Genomic DNA, 12,685 nt, shown 5'->3' on the forward strand with positions numbered 1-12,685 from the left:
ACCTCCCCTGCCCTCCCATGCCAGGGAAGGTGGTACAGAACCCACAGGAAACATGTGGAGAACAAGGTACAGTTGGTTTTACATATGGTATATAGAACCTCATTATAATGACATAGAAAGTGCTAAACTGAATACTTGGTGGGGGACTGAAGGTTAAGATTTTCTATGAGGTGTAGATATGCAGCACAGACAATCAGTGTTATCAATAAAGGCTGTTAACCAGGAGAGGGAGACCAATTCAATAGCCATTGGGCAAATGATTCAGTTTGTGCCATAGTTGGGGAACGAGCAAGACTTAGAAAGAAAAAAAAATGTGGTAATTACAAAGGACACATTAACTTTTAGTGAAAAAATTTTACCCAAATAGTGCTTCAATCAAGGAAAGAAATTGGTCTAAACGACAGATTTTTTTAAATGCAAGAATAGACATCTAAAAGGCAAAACTTCTAGATTAGAGAAGTAATAACATCCTACATCAAATGAGTTTTTGTTTCATAGTAACCTGCCTTCCATCATCCTTATATTTATTTGTTGTTTTGTTTTTTGGCAAACATCCTGAAGCTTGAATTTGATAATATTCACACACTTCCAACACTGTTTCTGAAATTATTCAAGAACACAGCTATCTGTCTATTCCCATTCTTTGAAGCTAAAAGAGTTCCCGCTCTGATTCAGCAAAGCTCAAACCATAACTGTCACAAAGTATGCTAGCAAATTGTTCCCTGACTTGGTTGTCAGGAAAAAACAGGAAATGAGCTCAAGATTATGACAGTTGCTTTGCTGTTTCCTTTAAATCCCTCTGCCCACATCTTCTCCTCTCACCCTGAGAGTTCCTTCTTCCCTCCATGTTTCATGGCATCGGGAGTCCTTAACCCCGGTCACTTCACCGTGGGTCCAGCTCCAGATTTCCAGGAAACTGGCCAGTAGGGAAGCCCAGGGCCATGTCTGACTCTCTACTTGTTGGTTTCCAGAGACATTTTGCATATTAAAGATAAGACATTCTTCGACTCCTTTGGCTTTTGTTAGAAATCTATCAATTTGTGGTTTTCTTTGCTCTCAACCATTTTAACTTTTGCCAAAACAGAGAAATGAGAGTCAACTTACAGGTGAGTTCAATGGCTCGCCGACAGAAGGACTTCTTTGCTATGTAACTGACAACCAATTCTGAATCCTCCTCTGTGAAGGCGCTCCTGGGTGAATGAGAACAGACATCTCACACAAGCAGCAGAAGGCTACCCAGGTTGGGGCTGGTTCCACAAGATGCTACTAAGCTTCTGCCTGTTAAAAGGGCTCTTCTAGTACAAAGACCTTTCTCACTGGGAGAAATAGGTTTCTTTCCTTAGATCCATTTCAGGCTTACCTGGCAATATCAAACAACCCTGTCTAGGAACCATCAAGAGCTGAGAACAACTGATAAGCTCCCAACGGCCAAAGCTGCAACAGTTTGAGCAACACGATAGTCGTATTGGATTATAACCCAAAGTATAAGATGAATATTCATGAGTCCAGACTGATAATACACACACACGCATGTGTGTGTATATGTGTATAAATAAATAAAATGGGGGAAAGAGAGAAGTCTCCTGCGCAGAAGAATTCCAAATATTTTATATAGATACTCTGTCTTTAAGAGATGGGGGTAGCGTTAACTCCTTACCCTGTAAGTGTGAGCTCCATATACGGACTTGCTTCCTAAGAGTCCAGTATAAAAAGGGAGAAAAAATAACTATGGTAGAGAAATCAGGCCGACACCACCTCAGCCAGGTGATCAGGATTAACATCAACCGTGATAAATCATGTTGACAGTGTGTATCCTGGATGTAATGGGATGAAGATAGCACTCTACCTCTGTAGTCTTCCACTCGATAACCTGTAACCCCAGTCTAATCATGAGCAGAACATCACACAAATTCCAAGAGAGGGCATCCTACAAAACACCTGAGCAGTACTCCCGGAAACTATCAAGTTCAACAAAAACAAGGAAAGGCTGGGAAACTGCCATGGCCAAGAGGAGCCTAAGGAGACATGATGACAAAATGTAATGTGGTGTCCTGGACAGGCCTCTGGGAAAGAAAAGGGATATTAGGCAAAAACAAAGGAAATCTGAATAAAGTATGGACTTTGTTAATGACAACGTATTGATATTGTTTGACTGATTGTAGCAAATATACTGTCCTAACATAAAATGTTAATAACAGGGGACCCTGGACATGATGTATATGGAAAGTCTCTGTACTACCTTCTCAATTTTTCTGTAAATTTAAAACTTTTTCCTGAAAAATAAAACCTATTTAAAAAAATCCATTTAGTCACTGTTTTAGACTAATTGGTGGAACGTACTATGAATTCATGAGTCTAAATTATAGACTTAACCTCACGTTATCTTGCATATATAGATTATTTTAAAAGAGAGAACACATTTAAAAAATAACATATTTGTATGCAAAGTAAAGAATTTGGAAGGATTTATGCCAAAATAGCAACTGAGACCAGGTATAAACCCTGGAGTTACAGGTGGGTTTCACTTTCTACTTTCAACTATTCTATATAATTTGACTTTTAAAAAAACTAGAAGAATGTTACTTTTATAAGTGGAAAATAAAGGTATTTTCATTAAAAAATGAACAAAGGAATGGTGCTTGTACAAAATGAACAAATGAAGAGGGTGTTGCAGTAAAGACCCAAGGAAACTGACTTCAGTATAAAATAATGTATAAAATAACCTGTGATCAACTTCTCACTTGTTTTCCGCTTCTGCTCAGCTTAATGGTTCTTGGAGATAATTTTATTCCTAAATATTTGAAACAGTACTGGAATCTTATTAATATATCTGCTGTACTTTGCAGCCCCACTTTTTGGTAAGTTTTAAAACATTCAACATTAAACTTCTCCAAATTATTACAGCTAGGGTTGAATCAGATAATAGCTAAGATCTATTTTGGTGGTAAGCTTCTGGGCTCTGTGGAACCATGAGTTAGTGGAGGACTAGCTGATAAGAATGTTTTCACATGGAGCATTTTTTCTTCCGCATTTCTTAACTGCTAGACTATAAGCTACATGTGGGCAGCCCCATGCTTGTCTTGTTCCTCTCTCTCCATCCAACCCCTAGAACAGGTTCTGTTTTTTGAACATTCCTTCCTTTCTCCACAGATCTGAAATGCAATCTTCATTGTATATCCTATTCCCACACACATATGGGCACCCTGTGATGTCCATACAATGAGTTCTCACCAATACCTCGCTGTTCTAATCATTTAACATGTTTTCATACCTAGTAGGATTAGCCCTCTCCACCCAAACTTTTGTGTTTTTCAAAACTGTCTTGGCTGTCTCTGCTCATTTACTCTTCAAGGTAAATCTTCTTTCTTTCTTTTTTTTTTTAAAGATTGTTTTTGAGGTGGACCTTTCTTAAAGTCTTTATTGAATTTGTTACAACATTGCTTCTGTTTTATGTTTTGGCGTTTTGGCCACGAGGCATATGGGATCCTAGCTCCCTGACCAGGGATCGAACCTGCACCCCCTGCATTAAACCCACACCCCCTGCATTGGAAGGCAAAGTCTCAACCACCGGACTGCCAGGGAAGTCCCTCAGGTAAATTTTCAAATCAGCTTTTATCAACAATCCTGCAGCAATTTAGATGGTGATTATATTGAATTTATGGTTAACTTGGGGAAAAATGATCTCTTGACAAAACTGAGCCTTCCCATCTATGAACATGGTACACATCTTTCCATTTATTTGCGTTGTCTTCTGCAATGTCAGTAAAGTTTAATAAGTTTTTCCACAAAGCTCTTGTACATATATTGGGTTTCTTCTTGGGAACCTTATAGTTCTCGTGCTATTGTGGATGGGATGTCATTCTAGCACTTTGACTTTAATGTATTTTAAAACCAGAATCGAAATATTTTCACAACATTTAATGTCCTAAAAAATATTAAGTTTCCTCTTAAAGGCAAACAAGAGGGGAGGAAAGCAAGAAGAGACTTTGGAAGAAGTAAAAAGCTTTCACTCTTGCCTGCCTTTGTGGCACTGGCCTAAGTAAGGAAGCTGCCTCCCCCCCCCCCCCCCCCCGGGGTGTGCATAATACAGGGACCCAGCTGGGTACCGGAGCTGGGCCAGCAGAAGAGGCATTAACGCTTGGCAGAGCAACTTCATCGATACCACTGAGCGAAACATTGTAAACTGAGAAACTTACCCAAACTTTGTCTCCTGAAATCTTTTCCTGATGGCCAGAGATATATATAAAGTCAACCCGATCAAAACAAATCCGCAAAAACAGCCAAGGATGATGAGCACAGGATCTTTGTTGCCAGGTGCTGGGGTTGACGAGGGGGCAAAGTTGACCCAACCTGGTAAAACACCAATAGACTCAATTCAAAACATCTCTTTGGGATTCGGGATAGCTGATTTACAGTATTGGGGAACTCTCTTCATGTCAGTTACGAATGTATAAGCAATGGAAAAAATAGTAAAACTAGTATTTAACTGGTACGCTCTAATTTAAAACACTGGAAATATTGAGAATCAAAATGCTTTATTTCTTTGTTAAAAAAAGTATCAAGAGTAGTTTGAACACTGCTTGCCAGCTTCTAGCCACATAGCTTAGGATATAGAGAGAATGTATTGTCCACGCCCTGACAAATGTCATACTCCTTTCCAAGTCTGGATCAGCTTCCAATGTTTTATCCTTTGCGCTTTCAGTGTCGTAAAATACCTCTGTGAGTTCCTTTAATGTTGTGATGAGAAGGCAGAGACTTTGAGTTGCTGCTGAGGCATTTTCTTTTATTTTATTAAAAAATATTTATTTATTTATCTATTTACTTATTTGGCTGTGTCAGGTCTTAGTTGCGGCATGTGGGATCTTTTGTTGTGGCGCACGGGCTCTTTGTTGTGGCGTGCAGGCTTCTCTCTAGTTGTGGGGTGCACGGTCCAGAGTGCGCGGCCTCAGTAGTTGCAGTGCGCGGGCTCTCTAGCTGTGGTGCGCAGGCTCACTTTCCCCTAGGCATGTGGGATCTTAGTTCCCCAACCAGGGATCGAACCCGCGTCCCCTGCATTGGAAGGCGGATTCTTAACCACTGGACTGCCAGGGAAGTCCCTGCTGAGGCACTGTACAGTATGACAACCCTGCTTACAACCCAGTATGACCATTCAGAGTCTGGGCATTTTGATGAGGATCTGAGCTTAGGAGTCCTGCTGCAAGTTCCTGCTTTGCTTTTCCAGGGGCACCTTTTAAAATAACCATTTAGAGTTGAGCCCCTGAAAAGTTAAGTACAGGCGTTTTCTACCCCCTCTCTACCGCCTGCTCTGACGTGGGATGAAGGACCACCCTTGCCTTGGCTCTCCGACCTCCTCACCCCACACCCGCATCTGGGATCTGTAATAGATCTTGTGACTCTGCTTCCTTTGTGTGGGTGTATTGAAACTGCACAATCAAAATGACCCCAGGGTTTTCACTTCCCCAAAGTGGCAGCTCAGAGGCTGAGGGAACTATCTACCCACCCCATGGGGGTGGTGTGCGCTCCTCATTCAGTGGGCCACAATCTGCGTATTCTCAATTCAGTACATCAGCTTCGGGGCCCCTGACACACATGTGAAGACCGTGGCCAGTGTAACTCCCTCTGGGACATCTTTCTCCTTTTTAGCACAACCAGTTCACTCATGTGGGTAAGTCCACCTTCACTGAGTTCCCTGGCTGCACATCTCATGGACCAAATGGCAGCAGCGTCAACGTGCCCACAGTCAACTACTTCTTTCGTAATTCCACACACATTCAATTCAAATTCCACTTCCAACACTATCACTTTTTCTTTCTTCTCTACATTTTCATCTTTGTTCACCAGCTCCGTCTCTCAATTATCTGCTTCTGTGAAATGTCATGTGGGTTCGCCCCTGCGAGACAAGGAAGTAACACAGCTCTATGCCTGTTAGATGCATGTGAACGGAATAAGGAAAGCATGGTGACCAACCACAGACAGACTTTGAAAGAAGTGACCCAACTGGTCACAACCAAGATGCCCCTGTTATTTATGGAGTGATCTGTGCACTGAAGAGCTGGTGGTGAAGTTTATACAACTACTCACAGTTAACATGTGCTGGCACCTTAAATTTGAACCATATTGTTGGGGAACAGGTGTGATGTCACTAAACTGTGGTAACTGAAATGTATGCAGACAGGAACCATGCAAAACCAGGACTGCCAGAACAGCAAAGCTTTTTACAGTTTTGGACAGTTTATTATGAATGAAGATGAAAGCTCTGTCATCTTTTTTTTTTTTTTTTTTTTTTTTTGGTGGTACGTGGGCCTCTCACTGTTGTGGCCTCTCCCGTTGCGGAGCACAGGCTCTGGACGCGCAGGCTCAGCGGCCATGGCTCACGAGCCCAGCCGCTCCGCGGCATGTGGGATCTTCCCGGACCGGGGCACGAACCCGTGTCCCCTGCATCGGCAGGCGGACTCTCAACCACTGCGCCACCAGGGAAGCCCAAGCTCTGTCATCTTAAACCCTGACTTTTTTTAAAAAAATTGAAGAACAGGACTTCCCTGGCAGTCCAGTGGTTAAGACTCTGTGCTTCCACTGCAGAGGCCGTGGGTTCGATCCCTGGTCAGGGAACTAAGATCCTAGATCCCACATGCCACAAGGTGTGGGGAAAAAACAAATGAAGTATAGTTGATTTACAATGCTGTGTTAGTTTCTGGTGTACAGCAAAGTGATTCAGTTATATGTCTGTGTGTGTGTGTGTGTGTGTGTGTGTGTGTGTGTGTGTGTATACTATATATATTCTTTTTCATATTCTTTTCCATTATGGTTTGTTACAATATATTGAATATAGTTCCCTGGGCTACACAGTAGGACCTAATTGTTTATCTATTTTATATGTACTAGTTTGTATTTGCTAATCCCAAACTCCTAATTTATCCCTCCCCCACCCCCTTTCCCCTTTGGTAACCATAAGTTTGTTTTCTGTGTCTGTGTTAAACTCTGATTTTTAACCTGTGCCTCTAGAATCAGAATCTCATTGTCCCTGAATTTCTGCCAGGTAGGCATGCCTTGCGTCTCCAACACCTGTTACTAATGTTCCCTTGGGACTGGGCTTATGTGCTGTAGGAGCTGTAATATGGATCTAATTTGGCACTAAAAGGGAGAACATATTTGAGGGTCACTGGGACAGACATAGGGGGACTCAATGGTCTGTTCTCAAGTCCTGTCTGCTACGGCTACAAAGGCTATATATTTGGCAAGAACTTGTAAATGCACAAATCATACCCATATAGATGTCTGCGTAGAGTTTATGGTAGCAGTTCATTAGCAAACAACCTAGGGCAGGTCAGAGTCAGAACGAAGGCGGCTGCCCTGGTCTACAGAAGCAAACACAGCATTTGGGCCACTTGGGGCACCACGGCGTCACCTTGCTTAAGGCCACTCCAACAACAAGCAGAAACCAGAACGCAGGGATGGGCATTTAGCTGAGCGAGCCCAGCGCCGTGTAAAGATGGCTTCTATAGGAAACGCTTCTTGTTCTGTACCAATGAATCACAAAGCATGTTACCTAAGGTTTGAATGGCTAATAACTGAGCAACCTGAACCGCTTAAAGCAAACAGAGAAACGGTGCCAATCATAGGGAGCTGAGGATTAGCCACGTTGCCCACCCAAACTTCAGTCATGAAGTATGGATGCATTTAAACAAATTCAACACTACATATAAAATAGCTAACTAATAAGGACCTACCGTATAGCACAGGGAACTCTACTCAATGCTCTGTAATGAGCTATGTGGGAAAAGAATCTCAAAAAGAGTGGATATATGTACATGTATAACTGACTGACCTTGCTGTACACCTGAAGCTAACACAACATTGTAAATCAACTATACTCTCATAAAAGTTAAAAGCAAAACCAAAACACCTAAATTCATTAAGTCCAGTCAAATTCTGGGCTCTGAAAGGGATGAATCTTCCTAGGAAGTTATTACACTGGAGAGTAACAGTCGTGGGAAGACTCAAGGGTACCGACAGCTCTGTGATCAGCGATCAACTACCCTCATCCCTGCGAAATTTCCTTTTGGTCTTTACGTTTCATTCTTAAACAAGCCGTCCAGGCCACAGGCTACTCTCTGGCCACCTGTGTGTTGCCCGGACTGATGTTCCGTCAGTCAGTCGGGCACCAGCGCTCACCGCGTGCGGGGACAAATATTTTCACTGGGTCACTGAAGGGCCCGACTCCCCCTCTGGTGACGGCTGCAATCCTCACGGTGCACGAGGCGTTGTGGACTTGAACAGAAAGCCGAGCGAGACTGTCGTTCTGGCCGACTTCTTCTGAGAGCTCTTTCTGGGGACAGAGAGGAAAGGAAAGGAAAGGAGATACTGAGGCACCAGGGGCCTTGTCGTCCGAGGGAAGTTCTTCCGAGGGAAGCTGCCCCACCCACATCCCAGGGGCAGCGGCTGTGTTCCCACAGCATCCCTGCCTCACTCAGGCCACAGCCAAGAGAGCCAATAGGCGGGCAGCGATGCAGGACAGGCTGGCAGCACCCTCAGGCCTTGGGGATCTGGGCCTACTAGGGTCGTGCGAACATGGTACTTAGAGAGGTCAGTGAAGAAACCTCTGGAAGAAAGGGAATATGTGGCAGATGCACCCGAAGGCAAAAGCAAGACTGTCTCCTCGACACTCCCGCCCTCAGAACCCCCAGAGAACACTGCCCAGGAGCTGCACTGAACCTTGACATTGACCCCCTGCCAGCTTCCCCGAACCAGCACAAGTGGGCTCGTGCTCCTTGCAATTCTAAGAGTTGTGACTACAGTCTACATTTGGAAGGGCACTGACACTTTTTCTTCCAGCGACAAACACACAGTGTGCTCCGTTTTCAAAACTCTGGCTTTACTTATTTTGTTTTAAAGCCATCGCTGCACAACTTGACCCATTAAAACATGGGGGATGGGGGAGATTTTTGAAAAAATAACCAGGGGAAAAAATACTTTCCCCTTTGGTTCCAAACCTTGACTATCATGGTGTTCTCTGGTGCGGGAAACTAATTTTGCATTTGGGATTGGCTTTTCAAATAGGAACCACAGGGTTGGTGAAGGCTGAAATGTAGCACTAGGAACATGTCTTTAATTCTGAATTAGGGAGATTTGTTTTCACAGAGAGATATCACACATGGAGCACAGATATCATGGATCAGCAATGGAGAGCAGGGGCCTGGTGTGGGTGGTAACTTCCTCCCCTGGTCACTCATGCTGGTCACTTCTCCCAATGGTGCTGGGTGGAACCAGGTCAGCCCTTATGGAGAGGGCAGTCCCATCACTCGTGACCAGTGGGGACACCTGGGTCAGCCACCTGGAGCCTGTTTATAATCTAAACAGGCAGTGACCATCGGGACCTAGAAACGTCCCCAGACAAGGGATGAAAGGGAAAACTATGGTCTTAATTTTTTTTTTTTTTTGGTTTTTTAACCCCATCGGACTCAGTGCCTAAAAGATTTGCCACAGATTTTTTGTTAATTAGGTAGACAAATTAGTCATTTTTTCTGATATATCAAAAAGCATTTTCTGTATGGCTAACCCAGTTTTGATTATGTGTTCGTTGGTCATTCTCTGTATAATTTGGGAAGAACAGAAAATCATCAAGTAGAGTAACTTCATTGTCAAAGCCCTCACAGTCATGGGACCGTGACGGGCAGCTGAGAAATAGTGCATATACCCCACAGCTTAAAACCTAACAGCTCTTCAAAGTACAAAAGACTTCATGCCTGACAAGGAACGTGGGGCCTGCTCCTGGTGTCACACATTTTGTCTGCAAAGATTCAAACACGATACCTTGTTTATGAGAAAAACTGTCTTAAAATAAGGGGACACACATAGTTTTGAAAGAACTCAATCCCAAGAAGAAGAGAAATCCTAACAAAACCAAAATTATCCTTTTGGAAATGAACATAAAAGCAGTTGATAACACCTACTCCCATAGGGCCTATAACTCCCTATGAAAACCCAGAGGAGTTACTTTTTAATTTCCACCTCCTACTCTTTGAGTTAATAAATTTAAGGAGTTAATCTGTGAAGTGCTTGAAACAGTGCCTGACCCAGAGCAAAGGTTATCCAAGAGTCACAATGGCCACCATCACAGTTGGCATTATCCTGAATCTTTTTAAAATTTAATTAACTAATTAATTTTACAAAATTATTTATTTATTTATTTATTTTTGGCTGCGTTGGGTCTTCGTTGCTGCGCGCGGGCGTTCTCTAGTTGCGGGGAGCGGGGGCTACTCCTCGTTGCAGTGCGCAGGTTTCTCATTGCGTTGGCTTCTCTTGTTGCGAGCACGGGCTCTAGGCGCACGGGCTTCAGTAGTTGTGGCACATGGGCTCAATAGTTGTGGCTCACGGGCTCTAGAGCACAGGCTCAGTAGTTGTGGCGCAGGGGCTTAGTTGCTCCGCGGCACGTGGGATCTTCCCAGAGCAGGGATCAAACCCGTGTCTCCTGGTTAAGGTGGATTCTTAACCACTGCGCCACCAGGGAAGTCCTATCCTGAATCTTGAAGCATGGAAATGATGCCAGCCACCGCTCACTGGGAATCCATTTTGGAAATACATAAAAAATCATCCCACTTTAGGGGTGGAATTGTAATCAATGTTGAAGTAGTGATTAGAAAGATAAATGATAAACACTTAGTGTAGGTGTCCAATTTTCTCCAAGAATATCCTTAAACAGTAATCTCAAATATAATTTAAACATGATTTCCAATGTTAAAAATTGATGTAATTTATTCATACTGTTTTGATGCCAAATACGTAAAGAAAGGTGTGAGCACATCCATATCCCCAAGTATTCTAGTTTTGATCTTGAAAGGTGGCAGAGATCCTTCTAATTTCAGACAGCTGTAGGAGCCCCCCGCTCACCCCCGTGTGTTATCTCTCTTGCTGTCAGGGTGCAGACCGCCGAAGGAGGGGTCATCTCATTGGCACAATGTGGTCTGGCCACAGGACACAGGTCATGGGTCAGCTGCACATTTCTCATTTAGTGAGCTTTCAATTACACCAACACAGGCCCATAACTCTAAGAACTCAAAACCTAAAGGCATTGTCAGGTAATGAAATCAGTTTGACTACAGCTTTACTTACACAGAAAACATACGGACCTTGCCTGTTGGGGAAAGTAATAGCACATCTTTGGAAACACAGTTTCTTTTTTCTCATTGTGTGGCTTCAGTGTTGGTCAGGGCAATTAGATATTTGTTTTCACTTATCAAAAAGACCTTAATATCTTCAACTCTTTAAGAAGTCACAACCCCATAATTTGTAACTGTAATTAAAAATATAAGTAATTCCCTGGCGGTCCAGTGGTTGGGACTCTGCGCTTTCACTGTCGAGGGCCTGGGTTCAATCCCTCGTTGGTGAACTAAGATCCTGCAGCCATGCAGCACAGCCAAAAAAGAAAAAAGAATATGGCCCATTTCAAAATTACTCAGGGGGAGACTGGTTCAAGATGGTGGAGGAGAAGAACGTGCTCCCACTCCCTCTTGCGAGAGCACGAGAATCACAACTAACTGCTGAACAATCATTGACAGGAAGACACTGGAACTCACCAAAAAAGATACCCCACAACCAAAAACAAAGGAGAAGCCGCAATGAGATGGTAGGAGGGGTGCAATCACTATAAATCAAATCCCATAACCGCTGGATGGGTGACTCACAGATTGGAGAACAATTATACCACAGAAGTCCACCCACTGGAGTGAAGGTTCTGAGCCCCATGCCAGGCTTCCCAACCTGGGGGTCTGGCAACAGGAGGAGAAATTCCTAGAGAATCAGACTTTGAAGGCGAGCGGAATTTGACTGCAGGACTTAGACAGGACTGGGGGAAACAGAGACTCCAATCTTGGAGGGCACACACAAAGCAGTGTGCACACCAGGACCCAGGGGGAAGGAGCAGTGACCCCATAGGAGACTGAACCAGACCTACCTGCTAGTGCCGGAGGGTCTCCTGCAGAGGCGGGCGGGTGGCTGTGGCTCACCACGGGGACAAGGACACTGGCAGCAGAAGTTCTGGGAAGTACTCCTTGGCATGAGCCCTCCCGGAGTCCGCCATTAGCCCCACCAAAGAGCCTGTAGCCTCCAGTGCTGGGCCACCTCAGGCCAAACAACCAACAGGGAGGGAACTCAGCCCCACCCATCAGAAGACAAGCAGATTAAAGTTTTACTGAGCTCTGCCCACCAGAGCAACACCCAGCTATACCCACCACCAGTCCCTCCCATCAGGAAGCTTGCACAAGCCTCTTCGATAGCCTCACGCACCAGAGGGCAGACAGCAAAAGCAAGAAGAACTACAATCCTGCAGCCTGTAGAATGAAAACCACATTCACAGAAAGATAGACAAAATGAAAAGGCAGAGGACTATGTACCGGATGAAGGAACAAGATAAAACCCCAGAAAAACAACTAAATCAAGTCAACCTTCCAGAAAAAGAATTCAAAATAATGATAGTGAAGATGATCTGGGACCTTGGAAAAAGGATGGAGGCAAAAATCGAGAAGATGCAAGAAATGTTTAACAAAGACCTAGAAGAATTAAAGAATAAACAAAGAGAGATGAACAGTACAATAACTGAAATGAATAATACACTAGAAGGAATCAGTAGCAGAATAACTGAGGCAGAAGAACGGATAAGTGACCTGAAAGACAGAATGGTGGAATTCAC

General features: G+C 43.8%; 1 protein-coding gene across 1 annotated transcript in view; it reads right to left on the minus strand.

Moving 5' to 3' along the window:
• MERTK (MER proto-oncogene, tyrosine kinase) overlaps positions 1-12,685 on the minus strand; it is a gene marked incomplete at its 5' end in the record, with an annotated part of 110,165 nt that overhangs the window by 24,370 nt on the left and 73,110 nt on the right. Inside the window, 3 exons of the mRNA XM_082852133.1 lie at positions 1,105-1,190; positions 4,197-4,350; positions 8,173-8,326. Coding sequence (XP_082708259.1) covers positions 1,105-1,190; positions 4,197-4,350; positions 8,173-8,326 — 394 coding nt within the window. The remainder of the gene's footprint in view (positions 1-1,104; positions 1,191-4,196; positions 4,351-8,172; positions 8,327-12,685) is intronic.

The sequence above is a fragment of the Leucopleurus acutus genome (assembly GCF_964270905.1).
Source record: "Leucopleurus acutus genome assembly, chromosome: 12".
Lineage (NCBI taxonomy): Eukaryota > Metazoa > Chordata > Mammalia > Artiodactyla > Delphinidae > Leucopleurus > Leucopleurus acutus.